Below are 17,634 nucleotides of genomic sequence, written 5' to 3' on the forward strand. Positions count from 1 at the left end.
AACTTATTTTAAAAAATAAGTTATCACTTAACTAAAAACAAAAGAAACACAGACCTAGCCATGCAAGAACAACACATAGTGACAGGGCAGATGACAATTTGAGAACTTCCAAAAAGAGCTCATTTGTACACACTTGAAAGCACCAAGTTTACATATCATTAATGCAAGTGATGAGAATGAAAAAACTTTTAAAAATATGAATTTCTTCCGAAGTTCTACTTCAATCAATGTTACACATAAACCTAATCCTCCAAAGTACCGCTTAATTCAGTACCATTAATGAACAGTAGTCTCGAAGATTAGCACAAGTAATAAAATACAAATGCAATCAATTTCAACCTATATCAAAAGCCCTGAAGGCATTTAAAAATGGTTTTCAGGGGTGCCTGACTGGCTCAGTTGGGAGAACATGCAACTCTTAATCTCGGAGTTGTGAGTTCAAGCCCCATGTTGGGCTTGAAGCCTACTTAAAAAACAAACAAAAAAGATTTCAAAAGGAATCAATAATAGTTTCTGAAAAAAAGAAAAACCATGAATATGGTGATCCCTTCAAATATTAAAAATGAGATAGAGGTCATAAAAAATAAATGGAAAATATGTCAGAAAGTGATATCAAGGATAAACAGATCATATCGGTATAAAGTGATACATTCCAACTCAACAAAAACATAAAAGACCACTAACTTTCTTGTATCTATTACCTTAAGGATCTAACATACTTGCTGGCACACAAAAGCACTCAATAAATGTTTTCTAAACAAATAAATGATGAATTAATTCATTAAACCAAGTATTACAGGATGATAAGAAACCTTGGCAATCATTCATGTTAATTTATAAACCCATCCAAGTCTAGTCAGTTAGCATAAGAGTCAAGAATGGAAACCAGATTCCTGATTACTGGTCTTGCTTCCTTTATTGTTGAATTTCTAAAATTCAGAGTGACTAGAATTTTTAAATTAGAAAGGTAGATAGATACATAACTCAAGAATCCACTCAATCATGAATTAGGCAGTATCTTAGGAACAGTTCATTGTTAAGTGACTTATGTATTCCATGATTTCTTTCTTATCTTGAAAACTTTTATTTCTAAAGTGTATAATTAGGTCAAAAGATATCAATGTAATAATATTCACCAACACCCACCAGGATACAAAACTGCTTAAAAGTTTTCATGACATTTTATTCCACTACATAATGGAATACATGCATCAGTCATTAAAAATGTTTTGAAATAACTTTAATGGCATTAGAACATGCCATGATATATTAAGTGAACAAACAGGATACAGAACTTTACAGTGATTCAAATTTTTTAATGTTCTATATTAAGGAAAAAGGAGAAATGGAAAAAGATAAGGAAATATGACTGAAGATTAAATATTTGGATAATGGAACTACATATTATTTTTTATCCACATTTTGTACATTTATTTTCCAAAAATGTTAGTGAGTTTGTATCAGATTTTTCTTTCACATTCCCCCAAGCACTTACACAATTCTTCCTTTTCCATTGAGTATTACAGAAATTACACCTTTAGTCAATAGGATAGTTCTTCTGGTGAAATGTTAAGCCCTGTAATTTTAAAAGCTGCTTCTATTAACAACAGAAATAAAGGATAACGGAATTTTTCCCTCAAGTAACTAAATCCTCAACAACCAGCAATAGAATTTCTCACTAAATTTATGGATTATGGATGGTCCAAAACCATGTAAAACAAAAAGTTTATGGATTATGGATAGCCCAAACTTACATTAAATAAAAAGTAAACCAAAATATGGACATCTACCAATCCCAAGATATATTCAGTGGCTATTTACTTAAACAGAGAATATTCACTTCTCATTAGATATATTACTTATAATCTATCAATGATAACTTTGTTTATTAAGGTGGGCCACAATTATCTATAGTAGAATACTCTCCTGACCAGCTGTCTGAGGACCAAGATTCTAATCTCCAGTCAGCCACTGAATCAATGCAGTCATTGCAACCTTCCTTGGCTATAAAATAAGGGCACTGGCTCTTATGTTACTAGTCTGAGTCTCAGAGTTGTTATATGAATCAAATCATGTCATATATGTAAAGATAACGACAGACATATAAGGTGCTGTACTTATTATGATCATCAACCTAATCCAGAGTTTCCTGCACCATGTTAAGGGTGTCTCATTCAATCTTTACATTTGCTGAACCACAACTTAAAGTAATCTCTCACTACTAAATCCTCAGATTTGATAATATACATGTGGGTATTAGCAGAGTACTTAAAAATAGAGAATAAAATTTGACTTAACACTGATACCTAAAAATGAAATTTGTCTGGTTTACATTAAAGTATTAATTAAGTCATACGATAATTCTTTTCCTACAATGCAGAGTGAATGAAATATGAGGTCATATTGTCCAGATGAAATGGTAAGGTGGAGAAAACCCTCTTCTGACACCATCCACCTCCCTACAAACAACACCAAGTCTTCTCCCCCTATTGAAAGTCTGCTTTCCTTCAAATAGCCAACCCTGCTAATAAAACCCTCAGATGCTCAGACTCCTCCTCCTTTGCGGCACTCACTTACAATGAGTAGAGCTGCCCCACCTTCCTCACAAACTGTGCTCTTTGGGAGGCTGCAGTCCTATGCCCCTACGTTCCTCTTCCTTCTGCAGGCCGTAGTTCCTTTGCACATTTTTTAAGCATATGATCAATAGATATTTAGAATCAGGGGCTCCTGGGTGGCTCAGTTAAATGTCCACCTTCAGCTCAGGTCATGACCTTAGGGTCCTGGGTTCAAGCCCCAAGTCAGTCTCCCTGCTCAGAGGGGAGCCTGCTTCTCCCTCTGCTCTCACCACCACCACCACCACACCCTGCCCCTAGCTCATGCTCTCTCGCTCTCTCTCTCTCAAATAAATAAAATCTTTAAAAATAAATATTTAGAATTCAACCACATATTCCAACTTGGTGAAGATCAATTTCTCCTGACCCCAAGTGCTTCATCCCTTCCCAGTTCTTCTAGGCACACACTGATTACAAAATGTGATGAAGCTAGGGAAGAGTGTATGTTAATGGTGCTTTGTTCACTTCAAGCATGGAATCAATTAATTCCTTATTAGAAATATGATGTTGGAAACAATGCGGCTTGAATGTTTTCAAAAAAATGCTAATAACAAAAGTATTTTGTTCTACTTTATTATTTGAATTCTACTGAGGCACAAATTTAAATTTCTATGTAGTGTTCTAAATGGAAAACAATGGAGACTAAGTACCTCTCTGTTTTTCACCAAGGAAAGTACAGTATCCTTGCATTTTGCTTTCTGTAACTTAGAATCTTCAATCCTTCTTTCCCTCCAAAATTTTTCGAAGAAAAAATATAAAGACTACAAATTATATATAGTAGCTAAATTGTTATTGCTTCTGAGATTGCTTTAAGGACAAATTCACATTGCAAATACCTTCATAACCAGAAGCCCTCACTTAATGGGGGATTAAAAAATCCACATTGTATGCAAAATCCAACTCTGACTTTTACTCAGTTTATCTACTATTTTCAATATTCTCTAGTTCCTGTTATGTAGATAAAATTATAAAGATCGCAAAAGGAACCACCAAATACTCGTTTAATCATTCACCTTCTCTCCCCTAGCAAAGATAGTCAATGGTGTTCCAGCATTCATAAATGTTCACAGTGTGTGGCTCTTCTAAAATACGCCAAAGGAAAAATCAGGTAATCTTGTTCTCCCTCGTAACTTATGTGGTTTTAAAACTCAAACATGATCATTTTGGTAAAAGTACTGTCTTCAGTCTACGAGACAAAAGTAAAACTTTGTGTCCTTACACATTATATACATATACCATTATACCCAGGCTATAATCAAATTAAAATAAAACCTTGCTAAAAAAAAAAAAATTAAAACCAACAACTATCTATCTAACCCTACTTCTGATTACATTTTAAACAAGTAATCCAATATACTAAGAGTTTAACTTTCACATGTTTTGCAGGACATGGACTACTAATTTCAGTTTATCCTTAAAATAGAACAGTTCAACTAATTTTAGACTCAAGTGCTATAAAGCATCATAGCTGCCAACCAGCTGGATACCTGAATTGCAGCAGAAGCATAAGCAGATATACTAAGCAAGCTGTCAGATCGCTGAACTCCGAGCCACCACATGCAATCCTGTGTAGTAGCTGTAATAGTCAATGCATGTACCCAAAACAAAACAGTACTTAAAAACAATATGACCAGATGAAAGAAAATACTTAGGGCCTTATTTAAATAATATCTATAACATGCAATGGTTTAAAAGTGTCAAAAGGAGGTAACAGTATAAAAAATTACTAACCATTTGTAAAACACATATCCGATAAAAGACTATTATCTAAAACATACAACAATTATTAAAACTCAACAATAAGAAAACAAACAATCCAGTTAAAAAGTGGGCAATGGGCGCCTGGGTGGCTCCATTGGTTAGGTGTCCAACACTTATTTCGGCTCAGGTCATGATCTCAGGGTCGTGGGATCGAGCCCCACATTGGGCTCTGCGCTCAGCAGACAGTCTGCTTGAGATTCTCTCCCCCTCTCTCTCCCTCTCCATCTGCCCCTCCCCGTGTTCACTCTCTCTCAGTCTGTCTCAAATAAATATATAAATTTTTTTTAAATGTAGGCAAAAGATCTGAATAGACACCTCACCAAAAGAGATATACGGATGGCAAATAAGCATATAAAAAGATGCTCCACATATGTCATTAGGGAACTACAAATTAAAACAATTCAATACCACTACATACCTATTAAAATGATTAAAATCCAAAACGCTGACAACACCCACCGCTCATGAGGATGTGGAGCAATAAGAACTCTCTTTCATCGCTGATGGAAATGCAATATGGTACAGCCACTTTGGAAGACAGTTTAGCAGTTTATTACAAGGTAAACAAAGCCTTACCATATGATCCTACAGTTGTACTCCTATGTATTTACCCAAATGAGTTGGAAACTTACGTCCACCCAAAAGCCTGCACACAAATGTTTATGGCAGTTTTCTTCATAATTGACAAAACTGAAAGCAAGCAAGATGTCCTTTCAATAGCTGAGTGGATAAACAAACCGTGGTACATCCAAACAATGGAATATTATTCAGCAATATAAAGAAATGAGCTCTCAAGCCATGAAGGGACGTGGAGGAACCTTAAATGCCTGTTACCAAGTGAAAGAATCAGTGTGAAAAGGCTACAAACTATATGATTCCAACTACATAACATTCTGGAAAAGGCAAAACTATGGAGACAGTAAAAAGATCAGAGGTTGCCAGAGGTTTGGGGATTGTGGGGGACGAATAGGTAGAATGCAGAGGATTTGGGGGGCAGTGAAACAATTCTGTATGATACCAGAATAGTAAATCCATGATATATGCTTTTGTCAAATTCCATAGAACTGTACAACACAGTGAACCCTAATGTAAACTATGGATCTTAGTTAATAATAAAACATCAATATTGGTTTATCAATTATAACAAATGTACCCACCAATGCAAGATATCAAAAGGGGAAACTGAAGGGAGGGGAGAGAGTATACGGGAACCCTGTACTTTCTGCCCAATTTTTCTAGGAACCTAAAACTTCTCTCAAAGTAGTCTATTCACTCAAAAAAAAATAAAAAATAAAAAAGGCCACTGGCCTAAGAGGAGCCAGAGGCCTTGAGTTTTTGGTCTACCTCATTCACTGATGGTCTACGTAATCTCTACTGCTCAAAAGACTTTGCACTACTCTATTCCACCGTCACGAACCCAGTGAGGTAGACCTGATGCATCATACCTCACTGGCTTAATAAAGGTATAAAATAAGCCACCAAGTAGTACTATTTCATATCAAGAATACAAACTGTCACACTGGCATAGCCAGATGGAGAACTCTAACACTGAAAATAAGGGCATGTTTTAATTCACTGGGACAATAGTATCTTTGTATAATGCCTTTAATACCAGGATTCACTGAGAAATATTTTCACCCACTAGAGAAAAATCAGGACTTTGTCAATTCCCTTTGACGATTCTTTCCAGGAAACATTTCAGGCATGTATCAAAGCGGCCACATTCAATGGTGACATTTACAAAACTTAATTCTTTTCAAAATCTCCTCAACCAAAATACGCACTGAAAATGTTCACATTAAAACTTTATTTTCCTTTCATGGATTTCTAATAATTAGAATTTATAATCTAGCTGAGATATAACAGTTCAAGCTCCAAAGTCTATTTAACATTTGAACTGAAATAAATCTCTATAAATTTTTAAACTATTAACTTTAATTTCATGCGTCCGTTTAACACATCTCAAGCAGTCCTTGTATTAATCAAAATCATAATCCTAATAATAAATATTCACAAAAACAATTTCTGCAATATTTACCAGTCAATGTAATGAAATTCAAAATATACAGTTTATATCAAATATACACTTTATGTTCAAGCACATGTGTTCAATGCCACAGACACCACTTATAAGCTATATGACCTCAGGAAATTAAACTTCTCTAAGATTGAATTTCTTTATTGGTAAAATGGTAGTAGATGTAGCCAAGATAAAGAGTTATGAGAATTAGAAATGATATATAAATAACTCATTCGCAGTACCTAGCTCTGTCCAGTATATCATGTGTATAAAAGCTAAACCCATAAACTTGAGGATAGCTTAGAATTTACATGATCATATAACCACTGAACTTCTTACATACCAAACAAAACTGACTCTACAAATCTCAAGTTTATGTAGAAAAAAAAAAGAGGCTTTTTGAAATAAAACCAAATGAAAAAAATTATTGAAATATATTGAAAGATTTGAGTTTTAATCATTTACAGTTACTTCTACAAAGGATCTTAAACCAGTAATTTTATTTCCTTAAAGAAAACAAACTCACCGCTCTAAGATACTACAAATCCTGTTCAGAGGATTCCCAACAAGACTGATAAGCTATTACTTAAGGACCCCTACATTAACTAGAACATTCTAGTTTTCTAGGTCATACTACTTTCTGTATTTCCAAGGTCAAGCAAAATAGCATTCATTCCATTTCACTACCAAAGAAGGTATAATAATGATTAATATTAAAAATTTATTTCAAAACCATTTTCTAATGAACACACTACAAATTTTTTTTACACAACTTAAAGAGAAAATACTACACAATGGAAGTTTTTGTGCCCCTTCTTGTCCCCACACTCAAAACCAACCAATTAGCCATCCTGTCAATTTCTATCATTTCTCCTGAATCAGCCTTCCATTCCAACCACATAGTTTTACAATGGCCTCTTAACCTGTCTCCCTGCTTCCTGAATCTTCCTTTCCACTCAGTACTCCATACTGTTACCAGAGTTCTCTTTCTAAATGCTATTCTCATTGGTAACATCCCACTTAAGATCAGGGTTCCCTTCTCTACCTATAGAATAAGCCCAAACTTGATCCTCTCAGTGTGGCCCTTTTCCATCTGGTCCAACATTACCCTCCATATTTACTCATTCCATCTTCCTACAACCTCTGTGCACTCCCATCTCTAAAACTTACTGTGCACTGAAGCCAAACATTCAAAATGGAGTCTGTAGTTATGCTAATAAAATGGCACCATCACGCTAGTCTCTCCTCTCGAGCTTTCCACCTGGTACCTTCACCTTCTCCCAGGGTAAAATCCCATTTGACCCCAACTACAAAACTTTACCCAACACCCAAACCAAGCAGAATTATTTGCTTCCTCTTCTGAAAGAGATAAGAGTAGGTTGAAAAATAATAGCAAATAAAATTGCATTAAAGAAATAAACCAAAAGATAAATAAAAGGCTTATTTGATCTCTTACAGAAATAATGATGTACTTCAGCAGAGAGCTGCCTGAAATTCCTCTTTGGAAATAGGCAGCATATGATCCCTAACTTAGTAAGAGCTGAGAAATGGACACAAGTCTTTCTTTTTCAAAAGCCATTTCAGACAGAAAAGTCCCATGTAACAGAAGCACCTGAGTTTCTTTTTAATTAATAAGAAATACTAAACATTCTAAACTACAAATCTTCTCACTCAATTTGTTCATCAGACAATCAGACAGTCAGATGATCTTATACATTTTTATACTCAGTTGTGGAACTAAAACAGAAAGGAACAAATGACAGCCAAGATACTCCATCTTTTTGTCACCTCTATAGCTTCGGATGTTTTTACAGTCTCCAGTTTCATGAAGACGCTTTGGGCAACCAGTCTAGCTCCCCAAAGAGCCAGGCTCCTGGGCTCACATGAACCAAACACAGAAGTTTCTTTGCCTGACTACAGAATAACCGTAAAACAATAAATTTTTCCCACTGCCTCTCCTTCCATGTCATTTATTGCCTACAATCGTAACTGAGCCAGATAATAAGTACCTCCAAATTGCTCAAATAAAAAATTTTCAAAAGCGTAAAGCTTTTTTAAAGTCCCTGAGCAAATAAATGTTGAGATAACTACAAAAGTCTAAGTCAGAACAAAAGAAACTAAAGAAGCATCAGTCTGCTGTTTCGGATTCAAAGTTAAATTCACTAACAATATCTAATAACTGCTTACATTCCTAGACTGATATGTGTTCCTTGCAGTATAAGGCAATGAGTAAATTCTTTGGCCAATTTAAGTCCTAATTATTTGGTAAGAAATTACTTTCAAACCCATGGTGTAACATTATAAAACATTCAACCATGTCATTTTGAAAATCCTTAGAAACTTATATGGAGCTTTCAGATAGTCTCTTAAACGTCAGCAAAGTCAAACACATTGTGTTAAGGTCGTTAGCACGTGTCCAAACTTTAAGCTTCCACTTTCAGGGCAGATACTGTACCCTCTATGTGCTAGACACTGCTGGCTGCAAAACCTATATCCATTTTTGCCTGACTCTTTAACCAACAGAACTTCAACCATGTTCAAATAGGTACTTTCCTAGTCAGCTATGCAGATAGCAGTGGCCCCTTTAACAGAACTGTTAGCTCTGGCCAATGAGATACTAGTGAGAGTTGCTAAGTGGGCTTCTAAAAAAGCTCTTTAAAAGGAGGCTGAGTCAACAAGTTTGCACCTTCTGTCCTTTGTCCTTGCAATTCTCCTTCCTCTCTTTTTTTTAAAGATTTTTTTAAAAGATTTTATGAATTTATTTATTTATTTGAGAGAGAGAGAGAGAGAGAGCAAGCACGGGAGGTGAGAGGGTCGGAGGGTCAGAGGGTCAGAGGGAGAGGGAGAAGCAGGCTCCCCCCTGAGCAGGGAGCCTGATGTGGGACTCGATCCCAGGACTCTGGGATCATGACCTGAGTTGAAGGTAGACACTTAACCAACTGAGCCATCCAGGCGCCCCTAAAGATTTTTTAAATTTACTTATGGGGGGAGGGTGGCGCAGAGGGAAAGACACAAGCCGACTCCACTCTGAGCGCAGAGCACCAGGTGGGGCTCAATCCCAGGCCCCTGAGATCAGGACCTGAGCCGAAATCATGAGTCAGATGCTTAACCACCTGAGCCACCCAGGCGCCCCTGCAATTCTCCTTCTTCCATCTGGAAGTAAGACACAGGGCTGGAAGAGGAATAGCCATCTTGTGATAACAGAAAGACATCTCTAGTGGCTGAGCGGCCACTGAGAATTGGCTAAGCAGCAACACAGAAGTTCGGGCCCCATTGGCAAATAGAAGTACCCTACAACCCTGGTCTGCCTACCTGCCTGCCACAGCTTCTCAGTACCTGAGACAAAGAAACACTATCACGTTACCGTCTGTTTTCTGTTACAAACAAAATACAACCTTCACTAATACTCATTACCGGATTAAGCCCCTCTCATTTGTTAAAAGAAAAGAAAAAGCCTAGACTAATGCTGTTATAACTAGCTACACTGTAATACTATTATGATGCAGCACAAAGTTCACCTATTACACAACTATTACATTAAGCCATGACCAGAGCATGAGCGGATGAAATCTGAAATCAAATTTTTGCAGACTGCTGGAAGCCAAGTGAAAACCGCTAAGCAAGATCAACCAAGACTACAGTATGAAGGGGGAGGGGGGGGCGCAAATGAGTTCCCAGAAGTCTTTATACTCCAACTTTCAGTCCAAATGGCACCAGGGTTGGTTCAGACAGGAAAATGACAGGATTTTTCCCAACCACACATCTATGCAGGCCATAAAACTGAACTGAAAATGAAAACCACAGGTGTAGTGGTTCTCAGTCCCTTTGGTCACCAAGCACATAGGCAGAATTACATATAGCCCTGAGAGAAGGGCCTAAAACAATTACTCAAAGTTTCCATGGAAAACAACAACAACAAAAATTTGCCTTTCTTTCTAAATAATCAAAGAGGATTTTTCAGTGATGTTCTTGACAAGTAAAAAATCTGCCAATCAGCTTTCACAGAGAATGACTTTTTACAACTGTCTGGGGATAACTGATTAATTTCCAGATCAATGCGAAAACATCCATTTTGTTGGACTGAATTTTACCTTCTTTTTAAATGAACTCTAAAATGTATAAAATAAAATTTATTGGGTTCACATTAATGATGTCATTTTCACACTTAACAACCTTTCAAAAAGTAACAGTGTGTTGAGAAAAATCTTCTAATGACAGAATTAAATAGCGGAATTTCATAGATTCAAGTGACAGCTAATATTAATAATATAAAAATGTATAATTAATTAAAATAACAGTACCACACACACAAAACCAAGAGGGATCATTCTGTCCTTTTACGCTAAGCTAAACATGTTTTGTATTACATGGTAAATACACTGCATAATCTAATATATATAAAAGAAAGCCAATGACATGGGCAATTTCTAGCATAAACAAAAAGTAAATATGTTTTATTTGTAAATAAATGCCTTTACTCACCCTGACTGTGCTATTAAGCTGAAGTAATGTGATGTTTTTTTAATCAGATACCCTGAATATTCTGGCTATGAATATGTCTTATAAGTAAGAGGACTAGAATATGAATCAGAGCACTGCACTCTTCTCAGCAGCAAACAGCTCTTCCTGTGTTATTCTAATTCAGCAAACAGTTGCCTGTTTTCACTCAGAAGAAAAGGACCAAAGCAAGACACAAGAATAGACCACACCATAAGTAATTAGGGCTCACTCACTTGCCACTACTCAGTTTTCTACAAAGGGCTAGGTTGAAGTCCTTGCATAGGCCATCTGAGGACTAAGCCTAACAAAACTTTCAACTTCTAAACCCAATACTCATAACTGCTGACAGTATAGATTATTATAATTCTACGTTTCTGACAACTGACAAATTTTGAATTTGTTCCAGCTGACTCCACCACGTAACACTATTCAACAGCTGGGGCATATGATAACTTGGCAACCTGATAATACTCTAGCTGAATGCAAACTCATTCTGTAACCAAGGAACTTTGTCAGAAATAAAAATCCAAATAACCTCTCTTAAGTTCAAATGGGAATGTGAAATGTTTGAACAATGCATGATTTCAGAAAATGAGCAACTGTACTTTGAAAGTTTAGTGAACTGACACTCCCTATTCAAAGCCTACAATTCTTTCCCGATTAGATCAGCCCCCATAGCAAGTCATCAGGATAATAAGCACTATAGTGAAGTCATCGTATTGGATACTGATGGGAAATCGTAACTGGCTTCAAAACACATTGGGAAACAATGAGTTTTCCAGGTCCCCAGCTTTACCTATAATACACGGCCAATACTCTTACTTTCCTTTCCAAAACTAAATGAAACATAGAACATCTATAAAGCCAAGTACAAATTGATGACCTAAGCATTTTAAAACCACAAAGAAAATGAAGGTAACAATGCTCACTTTTACAGTGAAATTTTGGACTGTATGTTTGAAAAGTGTATGTTTAACTGCAACGATAATCATTAGGCTATAATTAAAACAAAGTATAGTGAAAAATGCAATGGCCTTCAGGTCTTTTTCTTTGATTTCCAAAGGCAAATAGAAACAAGCTTTTAAAGAATGCTTCCTCAAGACAAGTCAAAGCAGCACTTCAGTTCTCATTTTCAAAGTCACCTAAAATCACCCATATATCACTGAAGTAAAACTTGATGAGATAAAAATTCATACAGCTCTCATTTTTTTCAAAAGTATAAAATGTGTACACTTTAAAACTTTCAGACTTTTTTGCCTTTGGATTTTAAACAGCACAGGTGTGTGTCTTCAATAAGGCTTACTAATCTGTATTGCAATATTTTTCATTTTTCACATTCTGGAGACAACTGATTGTTTTAAAATGTAAATACAGACATAAACATGAGTATATTACACACACACACACACACACACACACACACACAAATGCTACCGATGTGCTTTAGCCTAAAATACCATTGCACTTGCTCAGTGGCAGTATTATACACAATAGAGTCTTGGCACAAAGGAATTCTGATTGTGCTGTTTACAAAATTCTACATGGATTAAAAGAATGTCAATATCAAAACATGTTCTAGAAAGAAATAAAACATATTTCTGGGTGGATTTTGAGCATTTTGGAAATTTAGAATTTTATTGTTCAATTCAGGATTTTATATTTCTACTTTCTGCTAATAGAAAACTATTAATGCATGCCATTTTTAACCATATAACCCCCATTCAATTTACAGAAATAGAGTTTCTAAAGACCAAAGCAAATATTCGAAAGATGCAAAACCCTCTGAATCCAAGCTATGAATTAGGCCACTATTCACTATTAATATATTAAGGGTCTGTGAGCTAGCCTTGGGTGTGGAGTGTTTTGGTCTCCTTACTATGTCTCGTCTGTACACACCGAAAAATGATTTCCAGTGACAAAAAGACTCTTTAAGATGAGACGATGCACTTTGTCTAACACTATATTTAACTATACAAAGTAAACAATACTAATACATAAAAAATTTATCAGGTTGGTATAGAATTTCCTGAACATAAATAGGCAGAAAAGCATTTCAAAATATACTGCTTTATATTTAAATTTACAACAGACTCGCTGACTTAAGGCTTTCATCCGTCACACAATCAAGTAATTTTTATGATACATAAGAATAGGTACATAGTCACGAACCACAAACTTTTTTCAAATAAAATCATTCTAAGAAAAACGATTTGGTGGTGCTTTCAGTGATGAAACAGCCCATTTATTTAAGAACCCAAGAACCTTTTTTTATAGGGTTAACCAATAGCCCATGCAAAGCAAGAGCAGCAATGCCTTAGTAATCCCGTGGAGAATTAATCGGTAGCCACCCTCCCAGGAAGAATTATGATTATGCATAGTACTTAAGAGCTTCTATAAGAGAGAGAAAATGCAATGTGCTTGAAACCCAAACCCCTTCCCCCCACTCCACAGCCTATCCAAGGGCGTCTCCGGACCATCGCCCACCCCACCACACTCTCTGAGTTGAGGTTACTAAATCCCATCCAAAAAACCCTGGTTCATTCCCAAGACTGGTCCAGACACCTGTTTACCTGTGTCCAAGCAGTAGTGGCTCTGGTTAAGCAAAGATAACGGTTACCCGGCTGGTGCGTGCCAAGCCCGGCAGCCGGAGCACGGGGGACCACATACCTTTGTACCTCTCCAGGACATCCTCGTAGGCCTGGAGGTACTCCTGCTCCTCCACGTACAGGTAAGCAGCTGGCGAGAGGTACCCCGCCATACCGAAGTTTATCTAAGCGATGACTGGCCAATTTCCCTTTCCCCCTCCTAACCCCGGAGAGTATCGTAGTCAGCAAGACACAGCCTTGAGAACTGGAAAAGCGGAAGGAGCGGCAGGCTGGGGGAGAGCGCTGAAGCCGGAGACGCAGAGCCAGGGGCGCGAGGGGGCGGTGGGCGCCGGAGCCCGCAGAGGAAACGCCCAGGCCCCCTGGCGGGCTGCGGGTGCTGGGCCGCCGCTCCGGGGAGCCAGAGTCCCTCTCAGGTTTCAGCAGCAGCAAATCTCGGCGAGCCCCGGGGCGGCGACAAGCAGTGCCACGCCACGCGGAGGAGCCTGGAGCACAGTGGTGACGGGCGAAGGGAGGCAGGAGCCGGGACCCTCTGCGGCCAGCGCGGCTGTCACCCTGGCCCTGCGCTGGGCGCCTGCTCCGGGCCGGGCCGAGGCCGCGGCGGCGGTGCGGGAGGACGGGCGCGCTGCCTCCGCCGGGGATGCTGCGCCGCGCATCTGCGGCATTTCCTGGCCGCCGCGCCGCAGACACTCGCCCGCGCCCCCGGAGAGAGGGAGGGGGGGAGAGCGGAGGACGGAAGGGAGGGGGGCAAGCGCGGCGGTCAGCGCCCCGGCTGGCTCGGCTCCGACCCCCGCGCGGCTCAGCCCCTCCCTCCCAGGCAGGGCTGGGCGCCCCGGGGCCCCCTCCCCGGCCCGCCCACCCGGGTAGATATCGCGGCCAAGCACGCCCACCCCCGGACACTGGCCGGCCAGCCCGGATCCCCAAGGGTGAGGTTTCTATTTGGGACCCACAACAGGTGCCTGGGAAACAAAGCCTCAGATCGTGGTCACAGACGAGCGCAGCCCCCCCCCATCCCCACCCCCAACAGGCTGAGCGGTCGGCGGTCTCCCAGGGAAAGGGATGACGGGGACAAGAGTGGAAAATACAAGCCAGCTTATGGCATGGAGGGGCTCAGGTCACTCAGTAGCAGCACGGAGCGGGGAGGGACCGGGGTCCTTGCCCGGGGCGCATCTCGGGGGCGGGGCGGGGCGGCCTCTGCAGGTGGCCCCGCGCGTCAGGGCCTGACAGCCTGGAAGCTACTGCGCCTGCGCGCCCGGCGGACCAGCCCTCGGCCCCTCCCTTCCGCCCCCCAGAGCCGGCCCGCGCATCTGCCGCTGCGCTCCTGGGAGATGGCCACAGCCGGTCACTTCTCAGTGCCCTCGGCTTACTTTGTCCCCTCCCTCCTTCTCTTTACTCATTATTCATTCCACACAGTACTGGTTTCCACTTAATTTGAATAAAATGGATACAATTCCCTTAACTTTGGGATGTCATATACATAAAGTGGTGATTTTAAGGGTCCAGGAACCTTTTGGTACTTAATTTGAATAAAATGGATACAATTCCCTTAACTTTGGGATGTCATATACATAAAGTGGTGATTTTAAGGGTCCAGGAACCTTTTGGTACTCAGACACGTAAATGGATGTATTTAAGAGTACTGATAGAAGTCAGCATCCTGCCTCCTTACTGTGTGACGTGGCCAAGTTACTTACCCTCTCTGGCCTCTCCATCAGTAAAATGGGGATAATAGTGCCTACCTTATAAATACTACCTACCCTGAAAATGGCTTTATACGTGTTAGCTATTATTATAAATAGATAAATCAATATACATTGTTGACCATCTGACTTGACAGCTTCACCTTTTGCCCAATTCTTCTCTCCCTATTTCTTCCTTTTATATGTACTGACCTTTTGTCCTTGATGATTGTTTTTTCCCCTTTCAGTGTTGTGAATCTGTACCATTTTCCATTAACTCTTAGATGGGGATGAGTACTCCTAAAAAACCGTACACTCTTGAAAAAAACTTACTTGAGTTAGAATTGGAAATCTTTACTTCTCCTGAGCAACTGGCCTACTTTTGTTATTCCAAACAAAGCAAGACCATATCTCTCTTTACTATCCTGACCACTGGCTTATAATCTGAGTTTGAGCCCATGTCCCACCAAGCACCTAGGATCACTAATTTTCTCACAACTTGGTATGAATTTATGTACACATTAGTTCATGAAGTAACAAACATGCGTCATTTGTGACACCTTCTTGAAATGAAAGAGTTAGCAATTAGACCCCTAAAAGTCATTCCATTTATAGACCACACATGTACATAAATCTCTCTCAAAACTGTTTTCTCTCCTTCACAATAAGTAGGGTCATTGAGGGTACAGTCTGAGCCTCCATCAGAGACTGAAACCCAGTAGCATCCAGTCTTGTGAATATAATCAGTGCACTCTTAATTGATTTTAACTCTCCTTTTAAGGAGAAAGTCAAAATGAACAGCAGCAGCCTTGGGGGTTTTCTGTAAAAACAGCATTTGCCCCATGCATTCTTGGAATGGTAATATTGGGCCAATCTGCTAATAATAATTGTCTATTCCATAGGGAAGCAGCAGTTAAGCACAGCGGTTAAGAGGCTGACCTCTGGAATTAAGAATGCCTGAATTCAGATCATAGATCACCACTTCCTAGTTGTATGACCTTGGGAAGGGTCTCTCCCTCCCTCAGCAGATTTCTGAACTGAAAAATGGAGAAAATAATTATACCTACTTCATAAGGTTGTTGGGAGATTAAACGAGATAACGTAGTAAGTGCTTATAAGAACATCTGACCATGGAGAGCCTGGTGACTCAATCAGTTAAGCATCTAACTCTTGGTGTCAGCTTGGGTCATGATCTCAGGGTCCTGAGATCGAGCCCCACGCTGGGCTCTGTGCTTAGCACAAAGTCTGCTTGAGATTCTCTCCCTCTGTCCCTCCCCCCCTCAAATAAATAAATCTTTTTTAAAAAAATAAGAGCATCCGAACATCAGCAAACTATCATTTATACAGCATTTACCATGAGCCAAAGAATTTGCGAAATGTTTTGCACTCACTACTCTATTTACTCACCACAGCCATGACCCTTTAATAGAGAATATGAAGCTGAGAAAAATTCAGTAAGTTGCCGAAGAAAATGCAACTGGCTAGTGATAGAGGGAGAATTAAAATCCAAGTGTGCCTGAGTCCAAAGTCCGACTCTGCTTAGACCCTTCAATTCCAACTTTAAATAAAGGGGTTGGACACCTCTGGATTCTTTTCATATTAGGTACTTATATAGCCGTAACAAGTAATCTCTCGCACCACGTTGTAACTGTCTAACAACACATCCAGTTATCATATTGGACTATATCTTCTTTAAAAGCAGAACTATGTGCTTTTCTTCATTTTATTCCATGGAGTCGGTCAATATTTATTAAATGTGAATGAATTTAAGTATCCCACAGACCATATGGTTTTTTTGACTCTAGGCATTTTCATGTTCAATTCTATTTTTATGATCTTTAAAACAATTAAAAATATTATACTTTCAACCCCTTTATTACTAAGTAATGAACACTACGGACATTCTCATATCATTTCTGAACTTCAGCCCATCTCCTATTAGGGATGAATTTCAAAGATGGGGTGAGTTTCAGACAGAGTGTGAAAATGTCTAATAAAGTCAAAAGTCAAGATCTTTTCATGGTATATTTTCAAACTATCCATAGCATCAAAATCTGTCCGATGCCCTGTTCCCTTATCTTCACACTGGGTGATAAGTGGTGAACTTGACACATAATACATTTGAACTTCGTATGTTAGCCACATTATTATTAAACAGATATTTGAAGACCAGCCTCCAAGTCTCTGCTCCCAAGATATGATTATTATGATATGCGTAGAAAACAGCCAACTTACCAATATTTATTTTGAATACAGTAGCACATTTCCATACCAGGGCTGCTTATTCTGTTTGTAGTTTTGCTTTGTTTTTGATTAATTTCTTAAAAGTATGTAACTTTGAGGTCTCGAGTGCATTAATGACCACTAACTTCATAGCAATCCCCACTCGGCGAACATTTTACAACAAATAAGACGTGGCCCCTTCCCTCAAACAGTCTACCAATATCAGCGTCCGCTTG

At 39.0% G+C, this 17,634-nt stretch overlaps 1 protein-coding gene across 24 annotated transcripts in view; it reads right to left on the reverse strand.

Annotated features, from left to right (window-relative positions):
• The window catches only part of LOC113261161 (dystonin), a 453,463-nt gene that overhangs the window by 328,883 nt on the left and 106,946 nt on the right, over positions 1-17,634 (reverse strand). For 5 of the 24 annotated variants that reach the window (XM_044387144.3, XM_026507183.4, XM_026507185.4 and 2 more), the window contains exon 1: positions 13,561-14,270. The exons of 17 other annotated variants lie outside the window; for them this stretch is intronic. In XM_044387144.3, the coding sequence (XP_044243079.3) occupies positions 13,561-13,651 (91 nt within the window). In that variant the 5' untranslated portion in view covers positions 13,652-14,270. Of the gene's footprint in view, positions 1-13,560; positions 14,271-17,634 lie in introns of those variants that run through there. 2 more of the 24 variants (XM_048219594.2, XM_044387140.3) reach the window with 2 other exon arrangements.

Source organism: Ursus arctos, unplaced genomic scaffold, assembly GCF_023065955.2.
Source record: "Ursus arctos isolate Adak ecotype North America unplaced genomic scaffold, UrsArc2.0 scaffold_29, whole genome shotgun sequence".
NCBI lineage: Eukaryota > Metazoa > Chordata > Mammalia > Carnivora > Ursidae > Ursus > Ursus arctos.